Source organism: Arvicanthis niloticus, chromosome 3 (genome assembly GCF_011762505.2).
Source record: "Arvicanthis niloticus isolate mArvNil1 chromosome 3, mArvNil1.pat.X, whole genome shotgun sequence".
NCBI classification, from domain to species: domain Eukaryota; kingdom Metazoa; phylum Chordata; class Mammalia; order Rodentia; family Muridae; genus Arvicanthis; species Arvicanthis niloticus.
Genome location: NC_047660.1, coordinates 135,284,292 through 135,298,314, shown reverse-complemented (window position 1 = coordinate 135,298,314; position 14,023 = coordinate 135,284,292). Strand labels below are relative to the sequence as shown.

The 14,023-nt window shown below is 36.3% G+C and overlaps 1 protein-coding gene across 1 annotated transcript in view; it reads right to left on the bottom strand.

The window, feature by feature from the left end:
* The window catches only part of Col5a2 (collagen type V alpha 2 chain), a 119,140-nt gene that overhangs the window by 49,269 nt on the left and 55,848 nt on the right, over positions 1–14,023 (bottom strand). Inside the window, exons 2-7 of the mRNA XM_034497452.2 lie at positions 12,379–12,603; positions 9,139–9,152; positions 7,755–7,787; positions 6,733–6,765; positions 5,322–5,375; positions 804–914 (exon numbers count right to left, since the gene is read on the bottom strand). Coding sequence (XP_034353343.1) covers positions 804–914; positions 5,322–5,375; positions 6,733–6,765; positions 7,755–7,787; positions 9,139–9,152; positions 12,379–12,603 — 470 coding nt within the window. The remainder of the gene's footprint in view (positions 1–803; positions 915–5,321; positions 5,376–6,732; positions 6,766–7,754; positions 7,788–9,138; positions 9,153–12,378; positions 12,604–14,023) is intronic.

Below are 14,023 nucleotides of genomic sequence, written 5' to 3'. Positions count from 1 at the left end.
TGGTTCCCAGTGCAATGTTCACAAGTAGACTGTTGGGAAGTAAACTGTCCATGGAACTGCCTGATCAATGAATCAATCCATCCACTGTTGGAAGCTGAAGAAACACTCCCAAGTGAGGTCTAGTTGAATAAAATTAGTCACTGGGGGCATGTTCTTGGGACCTATATCTTTTCCCAAACCCTTTCCTTTGTTTTCTTCCTGTCCATGAAGACTGGAAATATTTGTTCTCCCAACATTAGGCCATAATGCTCTGCCCCAGCACAGACCTAGAAACAAGAGCACCAGCAACCATGGATGGAAACTTCTCACACTGGGAACTAAAACAAATCCTTTCTTGTTTAAACTGTTTCATGTCAGCATTTGTCATGGTGACAAAAAGGTCTACCCCAAGAGTCTGTACAATTTCCTGCTCTTTCCATCATCACAGACATACATCCTCTCCCAGGAGGATACAGGCTTGACTTTGTCAATGTTTTTGTAGTCTGGCAAGCAGCAGGACAGAAATGTTATGTTCTTAAGTTCATTGTGTAGACAGGTCCATGGTCAACCAGGAAAAAAAAAAAAAAAAGGTTTGGATTGAAAAAACAATTTGATACAAGCCTTCAGAAAATAATACTTTGTGGTTTTTGACCAATCTATCATGGATTTATAAGTTTCACTCTTGTTCATAGGAGGTCTGCATTTACTATACAGGTTTTGGAGTAAGCCATCAACCTCTGAACTGATACAGTCTAAGACCATAAGAATGAATTCATGATTTGCATGTAAACTAATTGTTACACTAACAAGAACACACAACTCACCCTGCTCATGCCATCAGGTCCTGGGTGAGAGGGGTGCCCAGGAGGCCCTGGGGCACCTGGCTGACCAGGAACACCTGGCTCTCCATCAATTCCCTGAGGACCACGAGGACCCTAAGGGGGAAAAACAGTGGTCATTAGAACCTCCTTAAAATGTGTCATTAGTAAAAAGCTAAACGTACACAGTTTTAGATGGCAGCCATGATAGTTACAACAGACAACCTTAACACTGTCAGCTTCAACACTGGCCGGAGCTTCTGCTATGGAGATGCAGTCTTGGTAAGAATTTTACTTAAAATATGAAATCTTAGAATAATTAGAAGATCATTTCACCTTAGTAGCATGTAGAATAAGCTTTGTTTGGTGAGATTTTGATGCTTATGTGAATTTTAAAAACAGGTTCTAAATTCACTTGTCTGTCTTGTTACAATTTGTTACAGTTAACTATTAAAGAGTCTGTTTAATCTGAGTCCACCCTATCTTATCAGAAAATGTAAAGGAGGTTAGTAGAGTTTGTGGGTTTATTTCATCTTCCAAAGTGCAAAAGACTTGCAGAATATCTGGTGCATGGTTGTCCTCCAATATTGTGGATAACATTTGCACATTTTACTCTTCTATACTTTAACTCTGGCACATTTTATTTTCCTTCCCACCCAAGTAGTCAACCAGACCAATGAGAATTCAGAGGCAAGACACTGCGATCCAGCAGGCTAGTTCTCAGAGGAGTGAGCAATGTGCCTCGCTGCCAAGCCCCACCCTCTCCTAACCCACATTCTGAGGACAGCTTGGGGAAGAGCCACGTCCTCAAGTCTGGAAAAGCTACATCTCCTAGCTTCATCATTCCCATCAGGCATGTGTGTGTGTGTGTGTGTGTGTGTGTATCTTAAAAGTCTTAATAAGCTCTGATAGGAAAGAGAAGAACACAAAAGTTACCAGATAATTTCACTTTTATCACTAAATGTGGAGAATGAAGTGGTATAGTGCTGTTTAAAAATAACGGAAGTTTCTAAAATTCTTAGTCAAGAGGGTAGCTTTTTGTTTTGTTTTGTTTTGTTTTTTAATTTGGCCCACAGTCAGCAATTCAAATCAGGACCAACAGTGCAGGTGAGAAGGCTGTGATAGGCTAAGAAGCTGGTTAATCATACCTTGCTATATCCAAGCAGCCATGTCTTTCAGTAGTGTGCCAAAAAAACCCCATTTATGTCTTTGTATTAAGGTAGAAAAGTTAGTCTAGGAAATTTAAAACAAAATTTCTTGAAAAACATTCATATATTTTAAAAATCAACCTCTCTCTTACACCTAAACCACTGACAATTCACTAAGCACTTTCTGTATGCACGAGCAAGCTGGTTCCAGCTACTGACTCAGGCTCCTGGATCACACAGTGTGAGGACTCCTTTTATTTCTACACCAGAACAATGCAGTAATACCTAAGCTTATTCATAGTTCCTCCATCCCCAATGAAACTACTAAATGATAACTGTTATTATTCACAACAAGATAACAGAAATAAAACATTAACTCCAAAAACATTTCTAAAATAAACAGAAAAATATATTTTTTATGTGAACAGAAAGAGATCTGGTTAGTTTAATTCTCTAAACTGCTAATGTATACATTGATTGAGATGAATCAGATACTAAGCTGAGTCTGATTTGGTCTCTTTTGTAGTTTCCTGGAATTGCCTTTAAGTATCCATTGTGCGTTAGTCTAACACAATTTGAAATTTAAATTAATAAACGTTTAAGAAAGTTTTCTAAAACAAAATGAATGTAAACAATTTAATGAGAATAAGAAAACATTGTGAGCAAACCGGCGGTGGCACAGCCCTTAAGGTGCCCGCCTGCGGAGGGCGCGGGTCTCTCTTGTGCGCGCGTTCGAATCCCGCCCGCCTCCTCCCACGTCTCGTGGGGGTGGGGGGGAAGAAAAAAAAGTTTTGCCGGGAGGGTGGTGGCGCACGCCTTTAATCCCAGCACTTGGGAGGTAGAGGCAGGCGGATTTCTGAGTTCGAGGCCAGCCTGGTCTACAGAGTGAGTTCCAGGGCTACACAAAGAAAACCCTGTCTCGAAAAACCAAAAAAAAAAAAAAAAAGAAAAAAGAAAAAAAGAAAACATTATGTAGACATATTTTACTGATAAAAATGAACTTTAATTGGGAATACATTAAAATACATTGTATATTTCCAATTAAACTTAATCATATAAATTTTGTGTTAAGGTAAGCAAATGTTCTGTGTATCATATTTCTTCCATCCCCACAGAATACTCTCAGGCAGCACTCTGTATAAAAGTACTTGTGGATGGCCACTAGGTGGCAAACTTTAAACGTTCTCATGAAGAAAAGCTACATACTCCACAAGAACTTTTCACCTGCTGTGGGTTAGCAGTTTGATGCACAAAGACATGCACAAGTAAGCATGCACACAGGTACATCATGGAATGTTACAGCTGCAATAACTGGTGCATTTTTCACTGTACAGATGATTCCTTAGGTGTCATGTGCAATTTGTACTTAGCATACCATTGAGTGTTCATCTCCAGATAAGTGACTAGTTTGTTGACATGAAGTAACTTGGATAATAATGTACTCTAAACCAAAGACCTTTGAGTGTGAAGCAACTTGAATAATATACTCTAAACCGGGGACTTTTGATGAGAGAATCACAATGCTCACTTACTTCCCAAGTTTGTATCTAATTAGTACTTTTCAATCCAGTACAATTTGCTTAGATTTGGCAGCATCAAGTCATTGATATTTGCAACAATAAGAAGAGAAATGAGGGTTGCTGCTAGCATCTGGTAGGTAGAGCTGACAACAATCCAACAACATAAAAGGAGTTATCTGGTTCAAGAGTTGTATAGTGTCGAGGTTGTTATGTTGTATTCAGTTGATATCACTGGGAGACCTGCTCTTTTCTGAAGGAAACAGGGAAGTGGATTTTGGGAGATGGGAGAATTGATAGGAAGAGGAGGAAGAGGAAGAGGAGGAGGAGGAGGAGGAGGAGGAGGAGGAGGAGGAGGAGGAGGAGGAGGAAGAGGAGGAAAATGAGGAGGAGGAGGAGGAGGAGAAGAGGACGAAACCTGCGGTAGTAGTTGCCCTATGCTCTTTTAAATAGCTACTCTCCATTATTTTCATACCCAACCACAGAATTATATCTAATCAACATTCTCTACCATGAGACTAAGATAGGAAACAACTACCTCATTATGAAAAAAAAAGGAAGAGGAGCTGGGGATTAATTTCATTGTTTTCTAGCTAGAAATTCTGAATCTGCAATCATTATTTCCATAGCAATTTTCATGTATACATTGGGCAGTGTCATTAAATATATATAATGTACAAGTACACTGGTAAAATATCTCTTCTGTGTAACCACCCAGACTTCACACAATGGAGTTCACCTTCTGCCTGTCATTTTCATTTTCTAGTGACACCTGAAGAGCTAAAAGCCTTTAAACTACTAATACTGTGAAGTAGCCCAGGGAGACAGCAATGGAGAGTGTGCAGCAGAATGAGAGAATATAATTTTGTTCCCCACAAATGGTCCTAACTTGCTTGGGACCACTGACATTCACCTATAGGCCTATGAATTCCATCCCTAATGACAGCTCCATTGTAGAAATGTTCTATTCTTGGTGAAATGTGTAGATGCTTTTTTAAGGAAACTAGCAGCAAGTGACTTAAACAGTGTGACCTAAAATATATTCTACTCGTGTCAGTCATGTGTTGCCCCCTTGCTTATCTATTTCTTCCACTTACATATTGACAAAAACATATTTGAACAGCTAAATTTCCATTGAAAATTAAAATTTCAGTAGCTACAATTGGAGATGAAAATTAAATGACATGAAATCTTTCTCATCTAAATACGGGACAACAATAGTCACAAAAATTTAATCGAGTCGTTCAAAATATGAAACACCTTATATTTTAGAGCGAAATGTAAGAAAATAAAATTACAAGAAGAAAATAATATAGCTTGTATGCATGTAGATAATGAGTCTATACAGTGACTGGATGATATCATGCTTTAGCTCTCTGTAGCAGTTATACCTTGAAAAGAAAAGAATTCTTCTTAGGAAATAAATTTTCTGTGTAACCACATGAAAGTAAATTTTACTCACTAATAATATCTTTTCCCTCTATCTAGTTATGTATTTCCACAGCTAACTAAAAGTCATAGAGTTCAGGTGTTTTACCCTGACTACATATTCTTCTCATTATTTGCCAATGAATAATAACTTCTGATCTCACCACAATACATCATCACTGTTTCTTTAGACAAATTGATTTTAATTTGACCTTATAAAGCATAAGTGTTTGTAGTTATGCTATCTCTCTAGTAAACAGTGAGCAATAATTTTCATTCAGTAATTTCCTCTGATTTTGGACAGCTGTAAGATCATTTCATGATCATAATTTTTTTGTTGAATTTATTGTTAATAGTCCCTCAAGGCAGAAAGCATAAATCAGTTCATTGGATGCACATTGGGGGTCCAGGGAGTACCGCTGCCAACTTACAGGTCTTCCTTTGGGGCCTCGGTCACCTCTTGGTCCTTGTGAGCCTGGGGGGCCCTAGAACATAAATTAGGATTATACACATAAACATTTATGAATGATTTTTTAACGGATTCAATTGCTATAAGAACATTGGCACAGAAACATCACATTTTAATCTAGCGTAATGGAATACTGGACAACAAGGTCTGTGCACGTGAATGTTTTATACACAAAGGGGAGAGTGCTGTAAGAGTAAAGTTTGAAGATCTGTAAAGAATTAGATGACACATAAAGTAAGATGTTTTGTAGCTAAACATATTAGGCTAACTAGTAATTGTGAATTTCTAAGCACCATTTTTACAGACTTCTTCCAGTGTAAATCCTTGGCCATTAAGATCTAGACACAAAACAAAGAGTTCAAGTGTGGAGACTCACAGAAAAGAGTGGACCCTAAATTGTCAATTATCTGGTAAAATATGTGCATTCAAACAAGTGCACAATACTCCAGGTCAGTCATCACTGGTCTGCTGCTGTCAGTGTTCTGTCACTACATATATTCACTAGATGACTTAATGTATTATTTTTACTGCATATACATACACATACACACAAATATAATCTACTTATAATGTCTCAAATTACAATTGCCAGTTTCTGTTCTACTTACAGATATTTTATTTTAAAATTATTATTTGTTTCAACAAACAGCATTGTTCCTGTTCTTTTATCTGATTTTTTATTAAGTTGTTTTACAGGCTAGCCCTGAAACTCCTTGGCTTTAAGGATCCTCTTGCCTCAGCCTCCTGAAAAATTAGGAACTATGTGTCTTGATGCCATGTCCTGCTCAGCAACACTGTGTAAAAGCAGAAACTTACAATGGCCTAAAATGAGTCTGTTAGAGTTATGTTAGTATTTTATTTCAAAAGATTTGATGGGATTTTTAGATTTAAATGGTATGTACATGAGCACACATTAGTTGTTAGTTACCTAAAAATGCTATTGATCGTCCAAGTTCAAGATAATTAGTCTTCATGCAAAGCCAGAAATATCTCATGCTTGTAAATAACTTCTCAAATTCTATTGCAGTGTATTACTTAAGTAAATAAATCTCTCTTAATTAGTCAGCACACAAATATGCTTTCATTTAAAGAACAAGGTCAATATAAAATTAACAATGTAAACATAGCTTGCTTTTCCTTTCACCAACAGAAAAGCTAACGCTTAAGGAAAAATAAAGTTTATCAACTTCAGGATGAAACTGGCCCTTATGTACCATGCATTGTTTCAAAATAAGAAGTCTAAATCTGAAGATGGCTTGAAGTCAAATATTTTGGGAGGTCAAGGACTCTTCTGTGTCCTGCAATTTTCACATGTATGCCTTGTCAACAAAGATGCTCAGTATTCACAACAAATACTGGAGAAAAATACTTACTGCAGGTCCTGGACGACCACGTATGCCTGTGACCTAAACAGCAAACGGGGATTTGTAAAGATAAAGATTTACACAAAGACTTGAAAAATTCAGTAATCAGATGAATAAAAACAAAAGTACAGCAGAATCTTTAAGAATGTAGATGTTCTGAACCAGTTGTATTCCCCCTGCCTTAGGAGTTAAAACATAACCTAGTTTAAGCTCTAACACAGGAATGTAGTATTTGCAATGGAAACAGATACACCCACACTGAAGACAAGGGCACTACACCCAAAGTTCACCTTCATGACAACTGTGTGACCTTGAACTGATTATATATTCTCTGTGTATACTAAGCTTCTTCGAGTGATAATATATACAAAGACTCAAATGCAAATGGTGTGTATAAAATAACCTCATAGAATTATATGGCTTAATAAATGTCAAATATTTGGAATCTAAGATATATCAAACATGAAAATAGGAAACTATAGGAAATATTTACTTTTTATGAAAATTGAGAAAAATGGAATTTAAAGGTAAAGTAGAAACGTGTATAATACTAAATAATTAACTGTTTAGCCTTTTCCCTTAACAGATTGATGAAAACTGCCATAAAATCTATGGGTTAAAATGATAGCAATTCCATAATATCATGGTGAACCTTCTGCTTACGTACAAGGATAAATATACCCTAAGGATTTTGTATTAACATGGAAGCTCAATCAGGATCAAGATATAACACACTTCTACAATTATGGAACATTAAACCAAGAACATTAGTATTAACTGACAGTATAAATATATGTGATACATTAAATATTATAAAATCATGATTTTGTATTGTCAGTCATATGACTATAAAATTTAATGCAGAATATTGTATCAAATAATATTGTATTTTATCTTATTCATGTTATACTAAAATATTTTATTATAAAATAACTTTATTTTTGAGAGAAAGCAATAATATACAACTCTTATATTTATGTTTGTGATATATATATATATATAATGTAACATACAAATACACATATACTTACAACAGGCACTAATCCTGGTTCTCCTTTTTGTCCCTAGGAAGAATTTTTTAAGGAAAAGATACCAATTAGAAAATATAAAGTATTTAAAGTAATAACATATCACATTATGCTATGGAAAACACTGAGAATTTCTAAGAAATGTTAACCTTGAGAACAAAAGGTTAATGTTCAATAAGCAAGGCATTCAGCCATACATTATTTGTAGATAAAGTTTCTACTCATCTAAAGGACATAAAACAAATCTAGCATAGAAAATGAGCAAAGTTTTGATTTACTTCATTTTTTACTACAGCAAAGAACTGACTAGAATCAAAAAAAGGTCAGGGGGAAAGATATAAAGACAGAACATAACTGAAACATCCCCCTAAAGATTCAACTCACAAAAAGAAATGCAGAGGAGAGAACTTGAGTTTCACACACATCTTAAATGACAGGGTTTTCAGGAGTATCAAATACCAATCTTGCCACCTGTTCCTCTTTTACAGAATTCATAGCAAATGTCAAGAGGAACTGACGGTAAATATGCTTGTCTCATCTGAACAAAAGGTGCAGTTGTTCTAGTTGTGTACTTCCCCAGTCTCAGAGGGGAGAGCTGGAAAAAGTGAACTGCATAGGAAGAGACTGCCAGGCCAGTCTGCATGCCTCAGTGAAGGCACAGCAAAGTAGACACCAGTGGCTTCCCGTTTGAATAGTAGAACTACAGAGTCTTGAAGTGTATATTCTGGTCTTGTGATTGTGTGGTCTGATGTTTATTTCCTCATATACTATTTAGTGTTATCTGCCTCAGTATTTGTCTTCCTGTGATTTTGATCTCCTTAATCCCATCATTGTGTCTGCCTATTTTGCTTCCTTGATTATCTTCTTGAACCCATCATTATTAATGAATTAATATCAATTGATACATTATAAAATGTTATATTTCATTAAGCAACTGGGGAATGGAAGTGTGACTTAAACACATATTTTAAGAGCAAGGACTGCAGGAGGAATGTATTTGAATTTACTAAATTTCTTCTCTAACATATATTATTATTTCACCTAATTATAAAGTCAAATCTGTGGGCAGTACAGAATTTTGGAAGCAAGGGAAGTACTCAGAAGACCTTATCCCACTCAACACTCTGGATATAGCCAGGGTAAACTTTCTGACACATCTCATCACTTTTATGTACTCTATCTAATCAAAGCTGCACTGCTGTATTCCTAAACTGTCACATTGAAGAAGAAAAGAACTAGAGTGAACATCCTTGAATATCAATGAGTGAGTGACATCTATGATTGATATTTAAGATATGTTTCCAGACGTTTCAGAGCACAGTTCTGTGCAGATAGTCTCAGAAAGAATTTTGCCTATGAAAAAGGAATCATGCTAAGTAAAACTCACCTTTCTTCCTCTACCTACAAAAAGAAAAAAAAAAGTCATTAATATGGAGAACAACTATGAAAAACATCCTGCATATATGCTTTCAATAGCATATTACCTATGGATGTAGATTTCAACAAAAACATGCTACCTCCCCAGTACAGCAGAGCTCAGAAACTGTCTGGAATCAATCCCAAGAAAAGAAATATGTTCATATATTGGAATAGTCTCACATGGTCATAATTTTCTTCACTACATTCATAGAGATTCTAGTATTGGCAAAACTATAACACTGGGCATGTTATCATGAATTATACTCAATGAATGCTCCCTGTTGTTTGTAATATTTTTACTGTGTTGAGTAAGTTAGTTCAAATGCAAAATGTATTGTGCCCAGTGCTGCAATGGACATCTCCCTCATATCCTGTCCTCTGTTCTCTGTTCCTGATTTCTGCCACTATTACTGGTTTCATGTATATTTTTATAATCTTTTTCATAAATAATGGCAAGCACCTTATAATTTTTCCATATTCTTTTATTGTCTGCATATAGTTATAGACATTTAAATCATACAAATTGTTACATGAAAGTAGTTTTTCTATTTTCAAACCAGAACCCCATTTCATGAACCCAGCACAGTCCGTTTAGCACCATTACGTTCCTCACAGTTACTTATCTGGTTCGTTTCTGTCTTTTTCTTATTACTAAAGACAGCTTTTTACCCTGCTGCTGAGCCTAGCTTGGCCCTGCCTGGTGTGGACAGAATAACATGGTTCCTGCCCCTGGAACAGGGCCCTGGTGAGAGCCTCCAGGAGATGCCAAGCCCACTATGGCCCTGGTGGGGACAAAGTGATATGGCGCATTGTTACTACCCCTGGGATAGGGCCCTGGTGTGAGCCTCCACCAGTGTCAAAGGTTGCTGTGAGCATAAGCCTTGTTTGTGTAATGATGTACATATTTCTGTATTCCTCTGAGGAATGTCCTCTCTGTTAATGTTAATGACTCTATGAGAATTAGAAACTTCAGAGTTCAGGGGTCAAGGATATGTCTGTGTCTCCACAAATTGGTAAATGCTGGGACCTTCAGGACAGCACTTAAGGCTATGGGAAAGAGCTCTAGATACATGAGTTTGAAAATACATAATTTCTCAACTATGCGAAATATAAGGATGTAATATGAATCATGAGGGGCTTCACAAATCTAAACAAATAAAGAGAGCTACATTAATGAGTCAGGTTGTCAGAAAGATACAAAGGCAGGCAGATTCCTGAGTTCAAGGTCAGTTTGGGACAGAGCCAGTTGAAAACCATGTGTGATAAAAGTGGTAATTTGGGGGCAAGATCTCCACCCAACTAGTTTATCCTCTGTGCTTAACAAAGGCATACAGATCTCTAAATTCTTTTGTGCAATGTTAAGAAAAAAAACATGCTTGCTGCCCCTTAAGAATCAAAGAGCTGGGGTCATAAGATGCTGGTTCATAAGATAATCAAAAGGGAACCTGGAATAAATAACTGAATTGATATGTAAATAGAAACTGGGCTTCTGTCTGCATGAGATGAGCTAGCAGACAGCCACAGCAGTTCTTTAGAATTTTCTTTTTTTTTTATTGGATATTTTATTTACATTTCAGATGCCATCCCCTTTCCCCATTCCCCTCCCTAGAAAACCCCTATCCCATGCCCCTTTTCCTTTTTGCTTTTATACAATTTTTTTAAAAATGTTAATCAAAGGCTTTATAAGTTTGGTAATGCTCAGTCAGAAGTGTAACCCAATACCCAACCTAGATATATCAACTATCTTTGACTGGTGGAGACAGGTGAACATCTGCCTCCATGTCCCCCCGCCCTTTCTCTCTCTTTCTCTCTCTCATCACCTAGCTTCTCTTCTCCTTCTTCTCCTCTCGTTGTTCCTTCTCTTCCTCTCAGTACTCCTCCCACCTTAGCTCCTCCTATATATCACCCTTCCTGTTAAAATAAAACTTTTCTCTCAAAATACAGTTAGAGCATAATTATGCCTATTTGTACCAGTGAGGTACAAGATAGTCCTAATACCCAGTCCATCATTTTGTTGACTAACCAGAACCTCTGTCATCTCTCCTAACTAAAACACTTAGTTCTGAACCTGGCTTTTTTTCTTGGCTTTAGAATGAATGTCAGCTGAAAACCATCCACTCAGATCTTTTCTCTCAAAGTAAATAGCCAGGATTGGCTATGAGACTATAAGTTTTCAACCCCATCAGAAATCCAGAATGACTGAGTTAAATGAAATTATGGGAAGCACAAAGCATAGCTTCTAAAACTTAGCCAATTTATAGAGACCGCTGAACACCTGGACAGTCCCTATACTACAAAATGTTGGAGCATCAATCTTCAGCCTTCTGGCCTAGGATCATTTGACAGACCTAGTAATGCAAAATTATTAAGGGCTGATTACTCTGTCTTGGCAGACATAATCAGTTACTCCAGTTGTGGGGCAACAGCCACTAGGTAAGAATTGCCTCTTTCCATCTATAGACAAATTACTGTCCAGAAAAGGACACACTTGATCTTACCTAACTCATTAAAAAATATAAATGATAATGTATGCCTGTATCTTTGATGCATAATCCAAAATATAATGTCAATTAAACACAGATTTTTTTCTTGAAAATATAGTTTTAAAACCAGTAACTTGTACCATTCTTTTCTCCAAGAAATTGATTCCATTTCCTTCTATTATGTGGTCCACATTACGCACACCCTAAATTGTTGAGACAATGTAAGAAAAGATGCTAGAGAAGTTAATTATATGAGGAATAATCATTGCATTCTCTAGAGTGAACCTTGTACCAGAGACAATAAATATGTTTTCTGTGTTTCTTGGACATTAAGTACTATAATAGAAAGTCAACTAAATATCATGGGAGGGACCTTTCATAAACACAATAACAGCAGCCATCCATAAGGCACAAATCATTCTCTAATTAGGTATAACTATACAAATGAAGATCTTCGGACAATTAAGAAGGCAAAAAATTACTGTCTATTTCTATGTTAATGGCCTAAGTAAGGAATGGCCTACTTACACCAGGAAGCTCACCACACTTTAAAATTATGTATATACACACTTTTCAAAATGATTTCAAAAATCATTAATCTCTGAGGTCATTGAGTTAGTTGCTATGATTATTCATTTGAGTTGTTAAACTCTAAAAAGTAATAATCACTGCCAAATAAAGGTCAGTTGTTAGCTCTCCTCTGAATCAGCTTTGATCATTCTTACCAAAACCAGTATCTCCACCTCCAGATGTCTGTGGGCACACTGGACAGCACTCCCCAGCAGGTGTTATAGGATTGGCACAGTTGAGCACATCTTGGCACTCTATCTTGTCACAAAGAATGGCACCATTGTCACAGACACAGATCTGACATGGAGAAGGTTTCCAAATGTCTCTATTTAAATACATCTGGCCATTCTGAGTGCAGGCTATTTCTTCATCATATTCATCTGAAATAAAACAAAAAGAGGTTGATAATCTAAAATTTTATAATTTGGGAAATTTTTAAGATAATAAAGTATCTTTTTGGTTTAAAAAAGTTTTAAGAAGTAACCTCCCAAGCCTGAGGACTTGGCTCTGTTGGCAAAGTTTCTATTGAAAAAAATATGACAAGCTGAGAATGGAGCCGTGGCACCCATGTAAATAGCTAAGCAAGTGTAATCACATATACTTATAGCCAAGAGCAGTCAGGTGGACAGTTTAGTGAGAGATTCTATCCCAGAAGACAGGTAAAAAATAATTGTGGTAGATACTGAACATGAGCATTCTTTAACACACACACAGAGTCAGGGAGGAGGAGTCAGGGAGGAGGAGAAGGAAGAAAAGGAGGAGAAGAGAAGAAGAGATATGGCTAATCTCATTAAGAGAGATGAAAGACAGATGAACTTATTACATTTAGTATATCCATAAAATAGTGAATAGTTACTCATAAATTAATGAATGAAATACATATTGCCCTAATATAGCAAGAAGTAAAAAGAAAAGAAAAAAAATGTATGCTTTATAGGGAAAGAATGCTTCTCACAAGGTTTTATTTTTGATATTATGAGTGATTGAATATAATAAAGTCTGATAAAGAGCAAATAAGGATTTCCAGACAGAATATATAAACTCAGTTCATGTAAACCCTACATGATAAACTCACTAGAAAATTTATACAAGTGAATCACATGCAAAGAGTTCAAGCGGACTCAAGTACTGGGAGAAATTTCCAAAGAGTACCAGATGGGTGTCTGAGAATTGTTTTAAACATGAAATGAAAATGAAATGATCATTTTCTGTTTCTTGGATTAGGTTTCCGTTATCTATACCAAACAAATATGTAGGATACCATATCTGATAATAAGGAGATTATCTTTATATTGAAATGAATTAAGGGTAGTTGTAGCAAAAAATAGTGTTATTTAACTTCAATAATTACCTTTCTATATTTAGAAAGTCATTTTAATATTTATAAATATGTATGCATGTGGACATATGATGTAATAAGAGCTGTAATTAACATGAAAAATATCTTTATTAAGTTTAGTTTCAATTTTTATAAGAAGCCAACATATGTATATTAAAACACAAAGTGGATCATTGCATGGTACTAAATACCAAGAGTCTTCTCGGCTTCTTAGTGCCAATCCAACACTACATGACCTTTGTCAACAAGGAGACAGTAAGTTCCCTTGCTTAGACCCTCTGTAACTTCCCATAACAACACCACAGAGAAAAATGGTCATCTCAACCCTATTAAGACTCAGTCCTCACGTGAACATTTGAAATACCTCCACAGAAAGAAGAAAAACAACTGAACAGAGAAGGGAGGGTGGAATACTCAACCAACAAAATTCTCTAGATGCTGAAGCCCCAGGACAGAAACAG